Source organism: Nerophis lumbriciformis, linkage group LG04, assembly GCF_033978685.3.
Source record: "Nerophis lumbriciformis linkage group LG04, RoL_Nlum_v2.1, whole genome shotgun sequence".
In the NCBI taxonomy this organism is placed as follows: Eukaryota; Metazoa; Chordata; class Actinopteri; order Syngnathiformes; family Syngnathidae; genus Nerophis; species Nerophis lumbriciformis.
In genome coordinates this window covers 7,481,404-7,505,651 of record NC_084551.2, presented here as the reverse complement: position 1 = coordinate 7,505,651, position 24,248 = coordinate 7,481,404, and the positions used below count along the sequence as shown (strand labels likewise).

At 39.1% G+C, this 24,248-nt stretch overlaps 1 protein-coding gene across 6 annotated transcripts in view; it reads right to left on the bottom strand.

Moving 5' to 3' along the window:
- adgrb1a (adhesion G protein-coupled receptor B1a) overlaps positions 1 to 24,248 on the bottom strand; it is a 432,260-nt gene that overhangs the window by 22,213 nt on the left and 385,799 nt on the right. For 4 of the 6 annotated variants that reach the window (XM_061948457.2, XM_061948442.2, XM_061948465.2 and 1 more), the window contains 3 exons: positions 21,228 to 21,889; positions 1,743 to 1,778; positions 1,418 to 1,570 (listed from right to left, as the gene is read on the bottom strand). In XM_061948457.2, the coding sequence (XP_061804441.2) occupies positions 1,418 to 1,570; positions 1,743 to 1,778; positions 21,228 to 21,889 (851 nt within the window). The remainder of the gene's footprint in view (positions 1 to 1,417; positions 1,571 to 1,742; positions 1,779 to 21,227; positions 21,890 to 24,248) is intronic. The other 2 variants (XM_061948450.2, XM_061948481.2) reach the window with 2 other exon arrangements.

The window sequence follows — 24,248 nt, the reverse complement described above, 5'->3', positions numbered from 1 at the left end:
ACCAAATAAAATAGCTTCGAGGTCGGTAAGCAAAACCAGAATAATTCCGTACATCAGGCGCACCGGGTTATAAGGCGCACTGTCGAGTTTTGAAGACAAAAAATGATTTTAAGTGCGCCTTATAGTCTGGAAAATACGGTAGAAAACACAAACCCCTAATTTGTCACGTTTCATGTGTCAGGTAAACCGCGACGAACGGGGCCGTATGAACCCCCTTCCTAGTGTAGGGAGGATCTAGCATAGAGTACGGCCCTGTGCACGACTGCAGCCGATTGGGTCCGACCATACTTGCCAACCCTCCCGGATTTTCCGGGAGACTCCCGAAATTCAGCGCCTCTCCCGAAAACCTCCCGGGACAAATTTTCTCCCGAAAATCTCCCGAAATTCAAGCGGACTCAGGTCCTCCACAATATAAAAAAGCGTACCTGCCCAATCACGTTATAACTATAAAATGATGGAGGGCGAGTTCTTGGTTTCTTATGTGGGTTTATTGTTAGGCAGTTTCATTAACGTCCTCCCAGCGTGGCAACAACACACAACAACAGCAGTCACTTTTTTGTATACCGTAAAGCAGTTTGTCTGCCGTAAACAGCAATGTTGTGACACTCTTAAACAGGACAATACTGCCATCTAGTGCATTTGATGAAAGCACTTTTGTGCGTGCCACACAGCAATGCTCAGAGAGGGTGTTCAGCATGGTTCGAAAAATAGTGACAGAGAATAGAACAAGGATGGACAATACAACCATTAACTCAACAATGAGTAGATGAGTGTTATGTCTGTGTATATGTGTAAATAAATGTACACTGAAATTCAAGTATTTATTTTTTATATATATATATATATATATATATATATATATATATATATATATATATATATATATATATATAATAAAATATATATATATTTATTTATTTTATTATATATATATATATATATATATATAGCTAGATATCACTGAACGTCAAGTATTTCCTATATATATATATATATATATATATATAATAAAATATATATATATATATATATATATATATATATTTATTTATCTTATTATATATATATATATATATATATATATATAGCTAGATATCACTGAACGTCAAGTATTTCCTATATATATATATATATATATATATATATATATATATATATATATAGGAAATACTTGACTTGGTGAATTCTAGCTGTAAATATACTCCTCCCCTTTTAGCCATGCCCCCAACCACGCCTCCGTCCCACCCCGACCACGCCCACCCCCACCCCCTCCCCCCACCTCCCGAAATCGGAGGTCTCAAGGTTGGCAAGTATGGGTCCGACACAGGCACGTTTTGGATTTAGGAGTTAGGTGAAAGGAAAACATTAGAAATAGGGGTAGGGAGGGGGCAGAACAGAATAAAGTTAAACTCTTTACACTCATGTTGGTCTTGTCGCTGCCGGCTGAGGACACGCTCCATCTTTTGGTAGCATCAACAGGTGGAGACTCTCTATCCTTGTCTGCACTGTGAATCTTCCTGCTCAGGTCCTGAAACATGTCCTGGTGGCGTTTCCGGGTGTGCATTATCTTCTGCACAGGAATATTGGACGTTACGCCAGGGAAACAGCATGAATGAAACCCCCTTTCTAGTCTAATCTGCACACTGAAGTCCCAAGCAAACAAGTGAATAATAAACGTGTGCAAGCATAGCAGTTAAGAGACATATCGAAGCTTCTGAATGAATCAAAGAGACTAAAATTACCTCAAAGTCAAGCTCTGCATAGCGTGATTTTCGCCTCTGGGGGAAGATGATACAGAGAGATTAAAGATGTGTAAAGATACGGTGTGCCTCCAGTATCTTAAATACATTTGATTCCGGTGGACAGTCACGGGGTGTTCCTGCGACTCAGACGCAGGCAGTGAGTCACAGAGCTTTGCTGCTGGTCATTCCGACCCCGTCGGCGAACGTTTGCCGTTAACACATTGTGACCAAATGACCTTTAAGTCAGCTGTCACTGAATCGTGAGGGGAAAAGCTGACCTTCAGGCTGTTCAGTTGCCGTGGCAGCTGCTGCCTCACACGCCATTAAGGAAGTGCGCTTTGCCCCGGAGTGAAAAGACACCAGCAGGCAGATGTCTCGACCACTGCGTGCTGATCACTGTCGCCTCACCCCCACTGCAGTCTGCACTAAAAAAAAAAACGAGGGACTAAACGCTAACCTTTTCAACGTTCAGTCTTTTTCCTGTGCCCAGGAAAATCCCCTAGTAGACTTTTGGATGCGGTTTAGTTTGCTTATGATGTGAGATGCTGGTTGAAATCATCACAGCATGCATGGAATGTATCAAACTGATGCATGGATGTAAAAAAGCTAGAGCTGATATTATGTGATGAGACAACACGTTTCTAAAACAACCACAGTGGAGAACTCTGCAAGTCTGTTGTCCAGTTCAGCTCTATAGTAGGGTTGTACGGTATACCTGTATTAGTATAGTACCGCGATACTAATGAATCATTTTTGGTACTATACCGCCTCTAAAAAGTACCAGAAGAGCAAGTTCGGCAGCGCACGATCACAGAGTACATACAAACAGACACAGTGTGTAGACAGAAAAGGTAAGAACGGACGCATTTTGGTTTAAAAACTAAAGCTAAAAGATGAAGTTTGGACCAGAGGTGGGTAGAGTAGCCAGAAATTGTACTCAAGTAAGAGTACTGTTACTTCAGAGATTTATTACTCAAGTAAAAGTAAGGAGTCGTCACCCAAATATTTACTTGAGTAAAAGTAAAAAGTATGTTGTGAAAAAACTACTCAAGTACTGAGTAACTGATGAGTAACATACACACTCATATCATATATATATATATATATATATATATATATATATATATATATATATATATATATATATATACATACATACATACATATACATTGATATATACATACATATACATTGATATATACAGTATATAATTTATATGTATTTATTTTGCTGTTTTTGTTTACATGTTAGAGGTGTTTTAATGAATATATTCATGCATGTTTAACATATAGATTCCTTTCTTTCATGAAGACTAGAATATAAGTTGGTGTATTACATGATTCTGATGACTTGCGTTGATTGTAATCAGGCAGTCGTGATGATAACGTCCACGTTTTCAAATGGAGGAGAAGAAAAGTTCCTCCTTTCTGTCTAATACCACATGAAAGTGGTGAGTTTTTGGCATCTTAGTTGTCCAGCTTCCATATTCGTTTTTATACACTTTACAAGAAATATATTGGCGTCAAACTCCGTAGCTTGCTAGCTTGTTTGCGCTGGCTTTCGGAGACTCTTATTTTGAAAGCGCAGGCGCGATGGAGCGGCACTTTTATTGTGAAGACAGGAACGTCCTCATGTGCGGTCAGTTTTTAGGCTTTTGACGGGATGTATGGTTGGAATGAAAAAGTATCTTTTTTCCTTCACACTTTTGATTGATTGATTGGAACTTTTATTAGTAGATTGCACAGTACAGTACACATTCCGTACAATTGACCACTAAATGGTAACACCCCCATAAGTTTTTCAACTTGTTTAAGTCAGGTCATGTGACCACCTGGCTCTGTTTGATTGGTCCAACGTCACCAGTGACTGCATCTGATTGGTGGAACGAAGTGAAACGTCACCAGTAAGGCAGGCACTTTGAAGGTCTGTCTGACAGACCAAAACAAACAAAGCGTGCATTAACAGATCGATAAAAATTAGTAGCGAGTAGCGAGCTGAATGTAGATAAAAGTAGAGGAGTAAAAGTAGCGTTTCTTCTCTATAAATATACTTAAGTAAAAGTAAAAGTATGTTGCATTAAAACTACTCTTAGAAGTACAATTTATCCCAAAAGTTACTCAAGTAGATGTAACGGAGTAAATGTAGCGCGTTACTACCCACCTCTGTCCGATACCGATATTGTTTTTGCACTTCCGATCCGATACAGATACTGACCGATACTGGCCTATCCGAGCATGTATTAAAGTTTAAAGTTATTTAGCCTACTTAGTTGTCAGAATCATGTTGAAAAGGGTTTTGTACTCTTGATAACAACTAGCCAGCTGAATTAGGGGAGTTTGAATAATACACAATGGTTGGTAACAAGAAACTGACCTGTTTATTCAAGGATAAACACAAAATAGACAAAATTATACATGACAAACAGAAATGGCATCATTGAACTAGGACTGGGCGATATGGCCTTTTTTTAATATTGCGATATTTTAAGGCCATATTGCGATACACGATATATATCTCGATATTTTGCCTCAGCCTTGAATGAACACTTGATGCATATAATCACAGCAGTATGATGATTCTATGTGTTTTGATTGATTGATTGAGACTTTTATTAGTAGGTTGCACAGTGAAGTACATATTCCGTACAATTGACCACTAAATGGTAACACCCCAATAAGTTTTTCAACTTGTTTAAGTCGGGGTCCACTTAAATTGATTCATGATACAGATATATACTATCAGATATATACTATCATCATAATACAGTCATCACACAAAATAATCACATTGAATTATTTACATTATTTATAATCCAGGGTGTGGAGGGGGGCGCCTGATGTAAGTGTCAAAAAGACAGCCAAAAGAGTTTGATATGAGAATAAATCTAAAGTTAAAATATAGGGTAGAAATGCACCCATTTGCAGGAAATGTAGTCTTGATTTTCACAATTTTCTTTCAAGGCTTGCATGTCTACATTAAAACATTCTTCTTCATACTGCATTAATATATGCTACTTTTAAACTTTCATGCAGAGAAGGAAATCACAACTAAAAAAATCACTAATTTTTTCATACGGTGTTGATGTGGAAATTTTTGCCTCGGCATTTTGATGGTGTGGGCGTGTGGCACCGAATGGAGATAAGCGTCTCGACAGACGTTACAATATTTGAACAATGATGACGAAAACTGTTTTCTCTGTCGTGTCCGTGTGTCGAAAATTGTTATGCGCTTATTTTTTTATTTGATTTTGTGCGTGGCATATAATTGCTATGCGCAGAGGACACTTGAGCAGTGCGCAATTGCACAAGCGCGCACCTTAGAGAGAACGTTGGTCACACGGCTGCGCTAGCATCACAGCTAACGTTAGCCATGCTGCTACCTCTCTGCTCGGGGAGGACGTATACGTATGTGACGTATGACGTGACAGTATGTGACGTATGACGTGAGAGTATGTGACGTATGACGTGACAGTATGTGACGTATGACGTGACAGTATGTGACGTGTGTAAGAAGGTGCGCTTGCTGTCTGTGAGAGGGAGACACAGGAAAGAGTGAGAAGAGCCTGTCGTGTAATGCCAGCAGCTAAAAGCAACTGCGTGAGAATCCACAGACCTGTGGATGTGTTGAAGGTGTGCTGGAAAATGCGGAACGGAAATTAGGGAGCAGCAAAAAAGTGGAATGTATTATTTAAATAGGTGCGTTGGAAAACACGGACCGGAGTTTTTTTTTTAAAACTGGATCTGGATCGGCATTTTCCCATGCCTTGCCGATACGCATTTTTTGGCAAATATCGGCGGCCGATCCAATCCAAATATCGGATCGGGACATCCCTAGTCAATATATACCTTGATGTTGCAGAAAAAAGACCATATATTTTTTTAACCGATTTCCAAACTCTAAATGGGTGGATTTTGGCGAATTAAACGCCTTTCTATTATTCGCTCTCGGAGCGATGACGTCACATCGGGAAGCAATCCGCCATTTTCTCAAACACATTACATACACCGAGTCAAATCAGCTCTGTTATTTTCCGTTTTTTCTACTGTTTTCCGTACCTTGGAGACATCATGCCTCGTCGGTATGTTGTCGGAGGGTGTAACAACACGAACAGGGACGGATTCAAGTTGCACCAGTGGCCCAAAGATGCGAAAGTGGCAAGAAATTGGACGTTTGTTCCGCACACTTTACCGACGAAAGCTATGCTACGACAGAGATGGCAAGAATGCGTGGATATCCTGCGACACTCAAAGAAGATGCATTTCCAACTGGACTGGACAGATCAGCTTTCAGGAAAAGAGCGCGGATGAGGGTATGTCTACAGAATATATTAATTGATGAAAACTGGGCTGTCTGCACTCTCAAAGTGCATGTTGTTGCCAAATGTATTTCATATGCTGTAAACCTAGTTCATAGTTGTTAGTTTCCTTTAATGCCAAACAAACACATACCAATCGTTGGTTAGAAGGCGATCGCCGAATTCGTCCTCGCTTTCTCCCGTGTCGCTGGCTGTCGTGTCGTTTTCGTCGATTTCGCTTGCATACGGTTCAAACCGATATGGCTCAATAGCTTCAGTTTCTTCTTCAATTTCGTTTTCGCTACCTGCCTCCACACTACAACCATCCGTTTCAATACATGCGTAATCTGTTGAATCGCTTAAGCCGCTGAAATCCGAGTCTGAATCCGAGCTAATGTCGCTATATCTTGCTGTTCTTTCCGCCATGTTTGTTTGTGTTGGCATCACTGTGTGACGTCACAGGAAAATGGACGGGTGTATATAACGATGGTTAAAATCAGGCACTTTGAAGCTTTTTTTTAGGGATATTGCGTGATGGGTAAAATTTTGAAAAAAACTTCAAAAAATAAAATAAGCCACTGGGAACTGATTTTTAATGGTTTTAACCCTTCTGAAATTGTGATAATGTTCCCCTTTAAGACATGGCTAGCTAGCTCGCGGCTAAAGTCCAGCCCCAGTCTGCAATGTTTTAGCTACTTCTAAATCACTAATCCTCGCCTCCATGGCGACAAATAAAGTAAGTATCTTACAAGTATCATCCCTGCAGGACGAGGAATAGCTAAACATGCTTCACTACACACCGTAGCTCACCGGCGTCACGATGTAAACAAACGCCATTGGTGGACCTACACCTGACATCCACTGTAATGATACCAAGTACAGGAGCGATACTACTATGATTACGTCTCTATTTTTTGGCATCACAAAATCTTCTTTCGTTTTTTAAAAATGTAGATTGTATTTATAAACTCAGGAAATATGTCCCTGGACACACGAGGACCAATGTATGATCCTGTAACGACTTGGTATCGGATTGATACCTAAATGTGTGGTATCATCCAAAACTAATGTAAAGCATCTAGACAACAGAAGAATACGTGATTATTGCATTTTAACAGAAGTGTAAAAGACAAAGTAAGCAGATATTAACAGTAAATGAACAAGTAGATTAATAATTCATTTTCTACCACTTGTCCTTAATAATTTTGACAAAATAATAGAATGGAAAATGACACAATATGTTACTGCATATGTCAGCAGCTAAATTAGGAGCCTTTGTTTGTTTACTTACTACTAAAAGACAAGTTGTCTAGTATGTTCACGATTTTATTTAAGTACAAACTTGCAATAAGAAACATATGTTTAATGTACCCTAAGATTTTTGGTTAAAATAAAGCCAATAATGCCATTTTTTGTGGTCCCCTTTATTCAGAAAAGTATCAACATAATTTTAGTACCGGTACCAAAATATTGGTATCGGGACAATACTACTCTATAATCAGACTACAGTCACACTAATGCATAAACAATAGCAATGTTTGGTGAAGCAATACTTTTAAAAAAACAAGATTTTTACGAACAACATTTGATTGTGTTTCAACCTGGGCTGCAACAATAATCGACATAACGTTGTTAATACAAATTCATCAACACAGATGTGTTATTGTCAGTGAGGCGCCAAGTAACATAACATCAGTTTGAAACTCACCGCATTGGCTCCCTGTCAGGGTCGATTTCAAAGTTCTATTATTAGGATTTAAATGTCATAATGGCCTTTCTTGTCTATCTGATCTGCTCTTACCGTGTCAACCCTTATGTATCCTGAGGTCCTCTGGCACTGGCCTTTTATCTTTACCAAATACTAGACCAAAGACTCCCGGTGAGGCGGCATTTAACCACTATGGCCCCCAGCTGTGGAACAGCCTTCTGAAAAGACTCTGGACTGCAGAGATTGTTGGTATTTTCAAAAAAGGGTTACAGACACATTTTTAATCAGGATTTTTACTGATCATGTTAAACTCTTTTTATGTTTTTGATTTTTTTATTATAATCTTTTTATTTTCTGTTTCATTCATTCATTGTTATTATTACTACTATTATTCTCTCAATGTTATGTTTTCAATAATGTATTAATCATATTTTATTTTTTACATATATTTTCTGATATGTTTCAAACTACTTTTTTTTCTTCGACGATGTACATTTAAATTTTTTTCCTGCTTGTTTTGTTTTTGTGTGTGTGTTTTTGTCTCCTCTTCCTTGTTTTTCTTCTTTCTGAAAAGCTCTTCGGGTTGCAACTTGCCCGAGCGTGAAAAGTGCTATATAAATAAAGTTGGGTTGATTGACAGATCACAGGGAATGCTCATATTTACACTTGTATTGCTTTGGGTACATAATTGCAGCTAAATAATAGTACTGAATACCGTATTTTCCGGACCATAGGGCGCACCGGATTATAAGGTGCACTGCCGATGAGCGGGTCTAGTCAGGTCTATTTTCATAAGGCGCATTAAAGGAGTCATATTATTTTTATTTTTTTCTAAATGTAAACACTTCCTTGTGGTCTACATAACATGTGATGGTAGTTCTTTGGTCAAAATATTGCATAGACTATGTTTTACAGATCATCTTCAAGCCGCTTTCTGACAGTCGCTTCAGGATGCGCCGTTTTGTGGGCGGTCTTATTTCGGCAGCGTCTTCTCCCCGTCATCTTTGTTGTAGCGGTGTAGCGTGCAAGGACGGGAGTGGAAGAAGTGTCAAAAGATGGAGCTAACTGTTTTAATGACATACAGACTCTACTTCAATCAATAACGGAGCAGCATCTTCTCATCCGTGGCTCACTAGTGCAACAACAACAAGGCCGAAAATGTGTCCTGTGAAAAACCGTCCGACCGGAACTCTCTAATAACTAAAGTTCCTTGGGTGAATAATGTAAACTCACTACACCGGTATGTTTTAGCGCTTTCATGGCGAGTTTACTGACAGATATAAGTAAGAACTTTACACTACTTTATATTAGAAATGGAGGCTGAATGTCACATAAGAAGATAGAGAAAAAGAAGAAGCTTTTCGACTACAGCGTCGACACGGACTACGAAGGCGGACACGCGCAAATTTTCTGGATTTATGCAGATCCCAAACACAGATCAGCAGGTACCAGAAGGTAAGAAAAGTTGCTTTTGCATATTATTGCGAAACAAAACGCCGGATAATGTCTTACCTTATACACACACCATAATAATACTCGTATGTTGAAGCACAGTACAATCCATCAAGCGGTGCGGCTTCATAGCTTACCAAAGTCGTACTAAAACATTTCGATAGATTTTTGAGCGCCGTGTGTAATGTTCTATATTTTCAATGGAACATATAAAATGTTGGTGTTGTTTACTTGAGTCATATTGCAGTCTACACGTATCTCTTATGTGTGACTGGCATCTACTGGTCACACTTATCATTTCACCATGTACCAAATAAAATAGCTTGGAGGTCGGTAAGCACAACCAAAATTATTCCGTACATTACACGCACTGAGTTTTATAGTAAAATAATATATTATCGGCGGACATGTAAAGCAGCGGATGGTGTGTTTGACAGAGAAGTTGCTGAAAGGAAATACTATAAAAGTCTACTCTCAAAGGTGAATGCAATACATTATTATTACTACTGGAAAAAAACTACTGTACTGTATTGTTAGTACCACTTTATCTTTTATAATTTTATATACAATATTCCTTATCCAAAAATTAGATTTTCTTTTTAAAAGGCTAATGTTTCATGTTACAATTTTTTTTGTTGGGGGGTGGGGGGGAAGCACAAATTACATTTATTTCAATTAATTTCAATAGGAGATGTTGATTTGAGATACAAGTGTTTTGAGTTAAGAGCTCCACCACTAAACCAATTAAGCTCGTAAGTTGAGATACTACTGTATTCCTCTTGTGTTTTTTTAAAAATCTATTTTTTTTTTCTTTTGAGAAGACTACAGAAATGCAGATTTACAAAAGTAGTTGTAAGTATTAAGCTGTGTGGTTTAGGAGCATTTTCTGTAAACTACATTTATTCTATACATGTGTTTATTATTGATATTTTTGGATGTGAGGAAAGGATCAGATTTACATTATTAATACAAAGCTAAAAAAAAAAAAGAAGCTTTTCGTACAATTCTGTTTTTTGCTTTCTGGAAGGGATTACTTTTCGAAAACCGAGGTACCCTAACTGTAGGTGCACAGTGATGTGTAGTGATGTCCGGATCGATACTGAAATATCGATTTGATATCAACTCTCGAATCAAAATATCGATACTTTTGATACGTTAGTTCAGAGAGGCCCAAACTTTTTCCACCAAAAGTCAAAGTACACAGGGGCCATTTTGATATTTTTTTATTTTAAAAATGCTAAAAACAGATATTATGTCAGCTTTGTATTATTGGTGGCTAAGCATACTATTCATTATTAGTTAAAATTTCACAGATTTTTTAGCTTTTTTTCATGTTTTAACTATAGTTATTTTTTTGCCCTGTAAGAATAGAATAACATAAAAATATATTATTATATGATTGTGAACTGCATAGCCTGCTAACATTAACGTGCTAGCTTTTTGAGCTAATTTTGCAACTGTTTACCCTATTGTCATATAACTTGGTATGTGACACTGTTAGCGTGCTAACATTAGCATGCTAACATTAACATGCTAACTTTTTTAGCTAATTTTACACTTTTTACTCTAATTCCCCAGCCATACACCTTAGAGTCATATAACTTGGTATGTGACACAAGCTACCTGTTATCACGCTAACCTTAGATTACTAACATGCTAACATTAGCCTGCCAACTTTTTTTTTTAGATAGTTTCGTAACCGTTTACACCGGAGTCCTATAACTTGGTATATGACATTTTTTTACCCCTTAACATGCAAACGATAACATGCTAGCAAAGCTTGCTAACTTTTTCCATCTAATTTTACACTTTTTTTCCCATTTCCGCATCCATTCACCTTTGAGTCATATAACTTTGTATATGAAACATGCTGACTGCTATCATGCTATCGTTAGCACACATGCTAAGTGTTAGCATTTTTATGTAAACATGCTACTGTTTTAGGCTAGCTCTGTGGCTCATTACGTACAGTTACAGCTAAAACTCACAGATTCAGACACCATCTAATGGGTACGGCGACCCCCGGCCAGAGGTCCAGGGCACAGATAGCAGGCCCATCCAAATTTCCGCGGGAATTTTCTAGTTATGTTATAGGATTTTGAACTGCATAAATTAGTGTCAAAAATTTTGCCTGTAGAAAAACATTAATGTCCAGTTACACATTTAAGTGTTTATTATGGTTGTTGTAATTTTTCAAATTAATTAATTCAAAAGAAAGTACCGTATTTTTCGGAACTATAAGTCGCAGTTTTTTTCAAAGTTTGGCCGGGGGTGCGACTTATATGTGAAATGATTAACACATTACCGTAAAATATCAAATAATATTATTTAGCTCTTTCACGTAAGAGACTAGACGTATAAGATTTCATGGGATTTAGCGATTAGGAGTGACAGATTGTTTGGTAAACGTATAGCATGTTCTATATGTTATAGTTATTTGAATGACTCTTACCATAATATGTTACGTTAACATACCAGTTGGTTATTTATGCCTCATATATCGTACACTTATTCAGCCTGTTGTTCACTATTCTTTATTTATTTTAAATTGCCTGTCAAATGTCTATTCTTGGGTTTTATCAAATAAATTTCCCCCCAAAAATGTGACTTATATATGTTTTTTTCCTTCTTTATTGTGCATTTTCGGCCGGTGCGACTTATACTCCGAAAAATACGGTAATAACATGTTTGTGACACGCATCAGTCAAAAGTTCAAGAGTTATGGTAGACAAATAGCCCTGTTCAGAGCAACCTGTTACCCCACTTCTCTACTGCAGTGATGTGCTGAAGGACTGAGGGAGTGTGATAGACAGCAGAGTGTCACTTGTAGAAACTACAATCCTGCTTCTACCCCGGAGGAGAAGGTTTAGGGCTCCCAAACAAAGTCTACAACCCCAACATGAAGGGGTAATAGTCGTAAATAAAGTCTATGCACTCTGCTCTGATGTCCTCTGTGGCTGGAAGGTGATGTAATGATGTGTGACATCGGTGCATCCAATAACACCGCAGCTTCGCTCGGCTTTCGCTTCAGACGTGATTGAGATTCCGTGTAGTCGCTGGCGAGAGACGGCTGTTCGCCCACGGTGAGAGGGCGGCGACATCAAAGTAGTATCAACATCTCCAACAGCTCGCGAGGAGACAAGTCTTTCCAAGTTGGCAGCTAACAGAAAATGACTTGGTTGTGTAATTTCACACTGGGTGATTGGGCAGGGACCCCAGAGACCCACGTTTTTGTATCAAAGCAATTACAAAGTGAGTTCTCTATAATGTCCCGTTTAATTACCATATAGAACTAGAGTGTCACTCAATAGAGCCGTACTTCAGCCAACGCCCGACTGTTAAGAAAATTGAAAAAAGGAAACTTTGTCTTTGTCCATCTGTTAGTTAGCAGAATACGTCCTAGTTCGTGGAGGATGCCAGACGGAGGTTCTAATAGGATTCTGGGGATGGAACCTTCTAATGACTCTAACTATAATGAAAAGATTCTGCGCCATTACCCAGTTCCACACCAGAATTGAACTGGTTTGCCACCTCTACAAAATATGGTAGACATTTGTTTTGTGTGTAGAAAATGAATCGATGAAACTAATGGTAGCCGGAGATTTTTGCACAGTACAAGTGATATAACCATAGCACTGATTTCCTTTCCAATCCTATACCAAGTAAAATAAAGTTAAAGTTAAAGTTAAAGTACCAATGATTGTCACACACACACTAGGTGTGGCGAAATTATTCTCTGCATTTGACCCATCACCCTTGATCACCCCCTGGGAGGTGAGGGGAGCAGTGGGCAGCAGCGGTGGCCGCGCCCGGGAATCATTTTTGGTGATTTAACCCCCAATTCCAACCCTTGATGCTGAGTGCCAAGCAGGGAGGTAATGGGTCCCATTTTTGTAGTCTTTGGTATGACTCGGCCGGGGTTTTTGAACTCACAACCTACCGATCTCAGGGCGGACACTCTAACCACTAGGCCACTGAGTAGGTTAATAAAATACCCATACTTTGTGCAAAATATACTGTACCTAAAGGTTGTGTATTTCAAGTAATGACATATCTCAAAATATCAACAAAGTTGAGTTATTTAGTTGATTAAAAAAATAAAATAATACCGTATTTTTCGGAGTATAAGACGCTCTGGAGTATAAGTCGCACCGGTCGAAAATGCATAAGAAGGGGAAAAACATATATAAGTCGCACTGGAGTATACCATATTTCCTTGAATTAGCGCCGGGGCGGTAATTAATTTAAAACCTCTTCTCACTCCGGCGCTTAACAAAGGCACGCGATAATTCTAAGCATGCGCTAATTATTTTAAAACCTCTTATCACTCCGGCGCTTACCAAAGGCATGCGTTAAATTTAGGCAAGCGCTTATAAATTGGAGTGTGATGTAAGGATACCATCATGAAAAGCACGTTTAATTAAAAAAAACCGTTATTATGGTCTTACCTTTACTTATAAATGAAGTCCATGCGCCGCTCCGTCTGAACAAAAGCATCGATAACTTGTTTATAGAAGTCTTCCTTATCTTTCTTCAGTTTTAAAAGTCTCTCTGTCTCGATGGAGATCTTCCTTTAATTATTACCTCCTGCTTCGATTGAAAGTCCAGTTTAGAAAACTGTTGTTGTCACTTCTTCTGCAGCCGAGTAGTCGCAAGAATGATTCCTGGGATCACTAGCGCCCTCTACCACCATGAGGCGGGAGTCATTTAATGACTCATATTTGACACACGCAGCTGTATTAATAAAACCTTTTTACTGTTCTTTTTAGCATATTCAATAGCTTGGACCTTAAATCCTACTGAATAGCTCTTTATCTTCTTCCCAAAATGCGATTTTAAATGATTGAAATTAGCCTCCTCCATTTTGAAAATGATGCCTTGAAAGGTGAAGTGTCACTCGTGACGTGACGAGTTTGACCCGGCGGTAAAACGAGACATGCGCTAATTATTTCGCTAAACAAGCTTGACCCGGCAGTAATTCTAAGCATACGCTAATTATTTTGCGAAACTAGTTTGACCCGGCGGTAAAACGAGGCATGCGGATAATATATACCCGGCGGAAATTCAAGGAAATACGGTAAGTCGCATTTTTGGGGGAAATTTATTTGATAAAAGCCAACACCAAAAATAGACATTTGAAAGGCAATTTAAAATAAATAAAGAATAGTGAACAACAGGCTGAATAAGTGTACGTTATATGAGGCATAAATAACCAACTGGTATGTTAACGTAACATATTATGGTAAGAGTCATTCAAATAACTATAACATATAGAACATGCTATACGTTTACCAAACAATCTGTCACTCCTAATCGCTGAATCCCATGAAATCTTATACGTCTAGTCTCTTACGTGAATGAGCTAAATAATATTAGTTGATATTTTACGGTAATGTGTTAATCATTTCACACATAAGTCGCTCCTGAGTATAAGTCGCACCCCCGGCCAAACTATGAAAAAAACTGCGACTTATAGTCCGAAAAATACGGTAAGACACTTATGATCTGATAGGATACAAATAACAAGCGCTTAATAGCATGTGCAAAGTAAATAAAATAGCAAGTACTATCAGTGGACATGTTGCAAGTGATCTACTAAGACAGGCCTGGGCAATTATTTTGACTCGAGGGGCCAAATTTAGAGAAAAAAAATGTCTGGGGGCCGGTATATCTATTTTTAGGAACACTAATACAAAACCTCACAATAATGTCTGATTGAATGCTAAAAACGTTATGACAGACCGTCTTAAACGGAATGAAATTAAAAAAAAAATTTTACTGAATGAGACACCCAGAATGTACATGAAAATAAAGAATGTGGGATTTACAATATTAACTACGAACGATAAAACACTGAATAAAACGCCGACCACCTCGCCGGCCGACATTAACAAACTTTTCCCGTGCTGCTGCCTGTTTTTTAACTTAGTTTCAATTCTGTGGAATCCAGGCTCCATTGTGCTAAATGAAGTGTGGAGACACTTTTCTGTCGAGTGCAAACACCAGCCAGACGTGCACTCTATTAGAATTCATGCACCCGTGCGTGTAAGTGGAAATGTCAATACACAACGCGAGTACAATCATCACACTGAATAACGCTATATATTTTTTGTATTTTGTAATTTTATGTACATGTTTTACACTATAAACCAGGCCTGGGCAATTATTTTGACTAGGGGGCCAAATTTTGAAAAAAAAAAAAGTGTCTGGGGGCCGGTATATCTATTTTTAGGAACACTAATACAAAACCTCACAATAACGTCTGATTGAATGCTAAAAACGTTATGACAGACCGCCTTAAACAGAATGGAATTTAATTTTTTTTTACTGAATGAGACACCCAGAATGTACATTAATATAAAAACTGTGGGATTTACAATATTAACTATAAAGGATAAAACACTGAATATTGACAAGATATGAACGTCACACCCCCTCTCGATCGACATATTTTACAATCAAGCGAAACGCAACAAAAATGCAACACACTATGAACAATACCGGAGCAGCATCTCATCATCCGCCGGAAATGTGTCCCGTGAAATTACTAATTACTAAAGTTCCATGGGTGAATTATCTACACATAGCGAGATACAAGTTCCAACTTTACGCTACTTCATATTAGAAATGGTAACAGCGGAGGATGAATGCCCCATAACAAGAAGATAGAGAAAAAGAAGACGCTCGTCGGCTACGGCGTCGCCAAAGACTACAGTGGCGGACGAGCGCAAAGTTTCAGGACTTATGCAGATCCCAAATACAGATCAGCAGGTACCAGAAGGTAAGAAAAGTTGGTTTTCAATAATACAGGTAAAAGCCAGTAAATTAGAATATTTTGAAAAACTTGATTTATTTCAGTAATTGCATTCAAAAGGTGTAACTTGTACATTATATTTATTCATTGCACACAGACTGATGCATTCAAATGTTTATTTCATTTAATTTTGATGATTTGAAGTGGCAACAAATGAAAATCCAAAATTCCGTGTGTCACAAAATTAGAATATTACTTAAGGCTAATACAAAAAAGGGATTTTTAGAAATGTTGGCCAACTGAAAAGTATGAAAATGAAAAATATGAGCATGTACAATACTCAATACTTGGTTGGAGCTCCTTTTGCCTCAATTACTGCGTTAATGCGGCGTGGCATGGAGTTGATGAGTTTCTGGCACTGCTCAGGTGTTATGAGAGCCCAGGTTGCTCTGATAGTGGCCTTCAACTCTTCTGCGTTTTTGGGTCTGGCATTCTGCATCTTCCTTTTCACAATACCCCACAGATTTTCTATGGAGCTAAGGTCAGGGGAGTTGGCGGGCCAATTTAGAACAGAAATACCATGATCCGTAAACCAGGCACGGGTAGATTTTGCGCTGTGTGCAGGCGCCAAGTCCTGTTGGAACTTGAAATCTCCATCTCCATAGAGCAGGTCAGCAGCAGGAAGCATGAAGTGCTCTAAAACTTGCTGGTAGACGGCTGCGTTGACCCTGGATCTCAGGAAACAGAGTGGACCGACACCAGCAGATGACATGGCACCCCAAACCATCACTGATAGTGGAAACTTTACACTAGACTTCAGGCAACGTGGATCCTGTGCCTCTCCTGTCTTCCTCCAGACTCTGGGACCTCGATTTCCAAAGGAAATGCAAAATTTGCATGGTTGGGTGATGGTTTGGGGTGCCATGTCATCTGCTGGTGTCGGTCCACTCTGTTTCCTGAGATCCAGGGTCAACGCAGCCGTCTACCAGCAAGTTTTAGAGCACTTCATGCTTCCTGCTGCTGACCTGCTCTATATTTTCTACAAAATAAACCATCACTGATGGTGGAAACTTTACACTAGACTTCAGGCAACGTGGATCCTGTGCCTCTCCTGTCTTCCTCCAGACTCTGGGACCTCGATTTCCAAAGGAAATGCAAAATTTGCATGGTTGGGTGATGGTTTGGGGTGCCATGTCATCTGCTGGTGTCGGTCCACTCTGTTTCCTGAGATCCAGGGTCAACGCAGCCGTCTACCAGCAAGTTTTAGAGCACTTCATGCTTCCTGCTGCTGACCTGCTCTATGGAGATGGAGATTTCAAGTTCCAACAGGACTTGGCGCCTGCACACAGCGCAAAATCTACCCGTGCCTGGTTTACGGACCATGGTATTTCTGTTCTAAATTGGCCCGCCAACTCCCCTGACCTTAGCCCCATAAAAAATCTGTGGGGTATTGTGAAAAGGAAGATGCAGAATGCCAGACCCAAAAACGCAGAAGAGTTGAAGGCCACTATCAGAGCAACCTGGGCTCTCATAACACCTGAGCAGTGCCAGAAACTCATCGACTCCATGCCACGCCGCATTAACGCAGTAATTGAGGCAAAAGGAGCTCCAACCAAGTATTGAGTATTGTACATGCTCATATTTTTCATTTTCATACTTTTCAGTTGGCCAACATTTCTAAAAATCCCTTTTTTGTATTAGCCTTAAGTAATATTCTAATTTTGTGACACACGGAATTTTGGATTTTCATTTGTTGCCACTTCAAATCATCAAAATTAAATGAAATAAACATTTGAATGCATCAGTCTGTGTGCAATGAATAAATATAATGTACAAGTTACACCTTTTGAATGCAATTACTGAAATAAATCAAGTTTTTCAAAATATTCTAATTTACTGGCTTTTACCTGTATTGTGAAACAAAACGGCAGATGATATGTCTGCTAATGGGTGCCATTTTGCGGTCCTTATACACACACCTATACACACATATACTGTAATATTGTACATGGTCATTGGTATATATTGTATATATGTTATAGACATAATAGAATATATCTGTATATATATAATTCTGTACACATATTATGTATATATTCGTATATATGTTAGATTTTTTTTTCCGCTATATGAGTCTATTTATACCTGCATTGTCCTTTCCATCCTTACACTTTCCATCATTGTAACTGAGTTACTGTGTTGAACAAGTTCCCTTGTGGATCATTAAAGTTTGTCTAAGTCTAAGTCTAATACTCGTATGTTGACAATCCATCAAGCGGTGCGGCTTCATAGCTGACCAAAGTCGTACGAAAACGTTTTGACAGATTTTTGATTCTCAATGGAACATTTAAAATTGTGGTGTTGTTCATAAGTGTCATCCTGCAGTCTACACCTATCTCTTATGTGTGACAACCATCTACCGGTCACACTTATCAATACACCATGTACCAAATAAAATTGCTTTGAGGTCGGTAAGCACAACCAGAATTATTCCGTACATTAGGCGCACCGGGTTATAAGGCGCACTGTCGATTTTTGAGAAAATGAAAGGCTTTTAAGTGCACCTTTTTGTCCGAAAAATACGGTAGTCAAGTTATTAATGTTCATCTCTGTGTAGAGTTTGCATGTTCTCCGTGTGCTTTTGTGGCTTTTCTCCCAAACACATGCATATTAGACACTCAAAATTGTCCGTAAGTAGGAATGTTAAGCATGTGCCGACCGATTGGCCACCGATCAGTATCTGCCGATTTTCATGTAGAAGTACGTGGTCGCCATTGCTGATTAATGCCTTTTAATGTCGATCCCCACTGACTGACGGTGTATTTATTTTTACTCCCCCGGCTTACAAGCTAGCAGGTATTTACAGTATGTGTCTCCATACACAGTGTGGAACCGTTCTTATAAGATAGGAATAATCACCCCCATTACGGTAAAATGTCGTAATATCTTAAGTATTAATATCAAGTAGCATTATCACTGGAGGACAAGGCTATACATGTTACACGCCGGGAGCAAGCCAGGAGCAGGCATGCTAAAATCCTAGATAACTGCTAAGGCATAAATTGGTGGTGTGGATTCCCAAGGCCGTATCAGTATATGATCGACATTAGAGTGATTAGGTCGTGACTTTCTCAAAATAACCTTTTTTTGTTTTTGTTGTTTTGCAAACTCAGGGAATAATTCCCTGGACACAGGAAGACTTTGAGGGGGAAACCCAAAATGATTTAAATGAGTAGTAGATAGTATAATTTTAAAGTTATTGTGTACTATTGACTTTGTTTTACAAAAACAATTGTCTGCAATAAAAGAGAATACCGAACCCGTTTAAATATTGTGTTGATATTGTTGAACTGCCAATAGCACTCACCATAAATACATTGAAATATTCACAGTTAATACATGTGATCGGTATTGGTATTGGTATCAACCGATCTCCCTGGTGGATGATCAGTATCAGAACAGGCAGCATAAAACCTTGATCGGAACATCCTAGTACACAGGTGTCAAACTCAAGGCCCGGGGGCCAAAACTGGCCCACCAGATCTTTCTATGTGGCCCGTGAAAGTCTGGAAAAATTGGTTTCAATAAAAAAAAAAATAATAATAATAATAAATATATATATATATACACACACACACACACACACACATGTATATATATATATATATTTTATTTATTTAAAAAATTAAAGTATTTATTTATTTTATTTTTTTATTGAATGCATTCGTTCTTTCAATTTTGACAAAAAAAAAATGCATATTTTAAACTTTAATATTATCTGATCATGCCAATTATATAGTGTATTGCAAAACTATTTTTGTGAGATAAAAACAAGTCGTTAAATATCTGCTTGTCACCTTTATTTATGATTTTATAGCAAGTTATACATAAAAAAAAAAAGTGAGCAGCAGCGGTGGCCGCGCCCGAGAATCATTTGGTGATTTAACCCCCAATTCCAACCCTTGATGCTGAGTGCCAAGCAGGGAGGTAATGGGTCCCATTTTTATAGTCTTTGGTATGACTCGCCCGGGGTTTGAACTCACAACCTACCGATCGCAGGGCGGACACTCTAACCACTAGCCCACTGAGTAGAGGTTTATATAGTGTATTGCAAAACTATTTTTGTGGGATAAAAACAAATCGTTAAATATCTGCTTGTCACCTTTATTTATGATTTTAAAGCAAAATATACATTAAAAAAAAATCTAATAATCAAATGCATATGCATTTCGATTAATCATGATTAATCACAGGTTATTACCCGCCTGCATAATGTAAATTAATTTAAAAAAATCGGCCCTCTGAAAGCAACTATTACCGCGATGTGGCCCTCAATGAAAAAAAGTTAAAGTTCCACTGATAGTCACACACACACACACACACTAGGTGCGGTGAAAGTACCCTCTGCATTAGACCCATCCCCATGTTCACCCCCTGGGAGGTGAGAGGAGCAGTGAGCAGCAGCGGTGGCCACGCCCGGGAATCATTTGGTGATTTAACCCCCAATTCCAACCCTTGATGCTGAGCGCCAAGCAGGGAGGTAATGGGTCCCATTTTTATAGTCTTTGGTATGACTCGCCCGGGGTTTGAACTCACAACCTACCGATCGCAGGGCGGACACTCTAACCACTAGCCCACTGAGTAGAGGTTTATATAGTGTATTGCAAAACTATTTTTGTGAGATAAAAACAAATCGTTAAATATCTGCTTGTCACCTTTATTTATGATTTTAAAGCAAGCTATACATTAAAAAAAATCTAATAATCAAATGCATATGCATTTTGATTAATCACAGGTTATTACTCGCCTGCATAATGTAAATTAATTTCAAAAAAGCGGCCCTCTGAAAGCAACTATTACTGCGATGTGGCCCTCAATGAAAAAAAGTTAAAGTTCCACTGATAGTCACACACACACACTAGGTGCGGTGAAATTACCCTCTGCATTAGACCCATCCCCATGTTCACCCCCTGGGAGGTGAGAGGAGCAGTGAGCAGCAGCGGTGGCCACGCCCGGGAATCATTTTTGGTGATTTAACCCCCAATTCCAACCCTTGATGCTGAGTGCCAAGCAGGGAGGTAATGGGTCCCATTTTTATAGTCTTTGGTATGACTCGGCTGGATAAAATGAGTTTGACACCCCTGTCCTAGTACATGTGAGCCTGAATGGTCGATTGTCCGTTAACTTTAAAGCCATATTTGTAAGAATGAAACTGAGAGGTGAGGTGACAGTGTGTTACTTGGACAGGATCGTAGAAAAGAAGCGCGCTCACTCACCTCCAGGGAGCTCATTGACAGTGTAGAAACGGTCTCACTCTTGGTCATCCCAACAGCGTTTGCGGATTGTGCCCCATCACACGAGCTGTTGGCCACCTGCGAGTCTCTTGGCATGTTCTGCAGGTTGTGCGCAGGTGAGTCTCTCTCCGAGCACGACACACTGACCTGGTCAGCAGGCAGGCTCTTCAGTCCAAAGCCAGGCACCGGCTCGCCACTGACAGGGTTGGCCAGGTGGACGAGGCGCTTCTGAGGCAGCTGCTCAACACTGATGTTGTACTTAGTCGCCTGCTCGTCTTTGCCCTTGGCCAGCTTGAGGGTGCCCGTGTTGTTGCTCGGTAAAAGGACCAACCCCGAGGGTTTGCCGGTGCCTTCGTAGCTGCTGCCCTCTCCGTTCCCTCTCGGAACATCTCCGTCCAGCTGCTTAAAGAGCTCGCTGTCACAGATGTAGATGGACTTGGCACCTGGCAGCTCAGTGCTGATGCCTTTGGCCGTGCCTTTCTCCCGGCGCAGGGTCAGCGTGTGGCTGCTGTAGTCCGCCACATTCTGGAGGTGGACTTTGGCCATACTGGCTGGCATGGTGTTGAAGTTGGATCCCTTTTGAAGAGTAAGCGCCCCAGAAGAAGTCTTTTCCTCTCCACGAAGGGATGAGGGCTTCATGGTACCTAGAACAACACCACAAAAAAAAAACGTGAAGTTGGCACATTGTGTAAATTGTAACTAAAACCAAAATACAATGATTTGCTAATCCTTTTCAACCTATATTCAATCGAATAGACTGCAAAGACAAGATACTTAACATTCGATCTAGAAAACTTTTGTTATTTTTTGCAAATATTAGCTCTTTTGGAATTTGATGCCTGCAACATGTTTCAAAAAAGTGGGCACAAGTGGCAAAAAAGCCTGAGAAAGTTGAGGAATGCTCATCAAAACACTTATTTGGGACATCCCACAGGTGAACAGGCTAATTAGGAACAGGTGGGTGCCATGATTGGGTATAAAACCAGCTTCTCTGAAATGCCCAGTCATTCACAAACAAGGATGGGGCGAGGGTCACCACTTTGTGAACAAATTGTCGAACAGTTTAAAAACAACATTTCTCAACCAGCTATTGCAAGGAATTTCGGGATTTCACCATCTACGGTCCGTAATTTCATCAAAAGGTTCAATGAATCTGGAGAAATCACTGCACGTAAGCGATAAGCTATGCGATCCCTCAGGCGATACTGCGTCAAAAAGCGACATCGATGTGTAAAGGATATCATCACATGGGCTCAGGAAAACTTAAAAAAACTACTGTCAGTAACTACAGTTGGTCGCTACATCTGCAAGCAAAAGCTATTTATCAACAACACCCATTAATTGATTAACGTGGACCCCGACTAAAACAAGTTGAAAAACTTATTTGGGTGTTACCATTTAGCGGTCAATTGTACGGCATATGTACTGTACTGTGTAAACTGTACTGTTTCATATAATATATTCTCTTCCTTTGCAATCTACTAATAAAAGTTTCAATCAATCAAACCCAGAAACTCCGCCGGCTTCGCTGGGCCCGAGATTATCTAAGATGGACTGATGCAAAGTTTGATGCAAAAGTTCAGAGAATCTGGAGAAATCACTGCACGTAAGCGATGATATTACGGACCGTCGATCCCTCAGGCGGTACTGCATCAAAAACCTGCTGGTATAAAAAAATGCTGAAAGGTACATAGAGGTTTTGGAACAACATATGTTGCAATCCAAGCAACGTTATCATGGACGCCCCTGCTTATTTCAGAAAGACAATGCTAAGCCACGTGTTACGACAGCATGGCTTCGTATTAAAAGAGTGCGGGTACTAGACTGGCCTGCCTGTAGTCCAGACCTGTCTCCCGTTAAAAATGTGTGGAGCATTATGAAGTCTAAAATACCACAACAGAGACCCCGGAATGTTGAACAACTTAAGCTGTACATCAAGCAAGAATGGGAAAAAATTCCACCTGAAAAGCTTCAAAAATTGGACTCCTCAGTTCCCAAACGTTTACTGAGTGTTGTTAAAAGAAAAGGCCATGTAACACAGTGGTAAAAATGTCCCTGTGACAACTTGTTTTCAATGTGTTGCTGCCATTAAATTCTAAGTTAATGATTATTTGCAAAAATAAAATACATTTCTCAGTTCTAACATTAAATATCTTGTCTTTGCAGTCTATTCAATTGAATATAAGTTGAAAAGGATTTGCAAATTGTGTATGTATTCTGTTTTTATTTAAGAATTACACAACGTGCCAATTTCATTGGTTTTGGATTTTGTATATACTGTACACCCATATTCAACAATTTACCGTATTTATTTCTTAAATTTTCTTTTGTCAAGCGATTCACCTTTTCAATTAGATTAATTAATCATGATTAATCAACCTTTGCAACTATGTCAGAAATAAAGCAATGTTCTGAAAATTACTTTGAAAAAGTAATTCATTATAGTTACGTGTTACTTTAACCAAAAAGTAATTGAATTACTAAAAAAATTACTCTTTAATAAATGTAATTAATTACTAGGTAAAGTAATTGATACCTTACTTAAAACACAACAACTTTAAACATCTGGCATATGCATTTGAGAGATGTTTAATAAAAGAGCACAGTGTGCGGAGTCTGTGCTTTTAAAAGGCGGGGCCTGTTGCGTAGTGATGTCATTGAGGGTTTCAATGGAGCTGTGTTTTTTTACCTTTAGCAGTTAGCAGCGCACTTTGTCGGCTTTGACGCCAGCTCTTTTGAATCTTTTCACCGGATACCTCTGCTTAATAAAGAGATTAAATGTGCTTCGATGGCTGTCACATCTTGTCAACAAACGGGGTATTGTTTGGATTGCAAGTTTGTCACTTCAATCATTGATTTGTTGTCGAGTTCATTTTAGTGCAGTGCTGCTTGTTGCTTTCACTAGTAAAAATATATTTCCTGCATTGAACTCGCTGCACTTATGACGCTGTCTTGTTGTTGACATAACACCACATCAAAAGTAGCAGGCTATGTTACATCAAG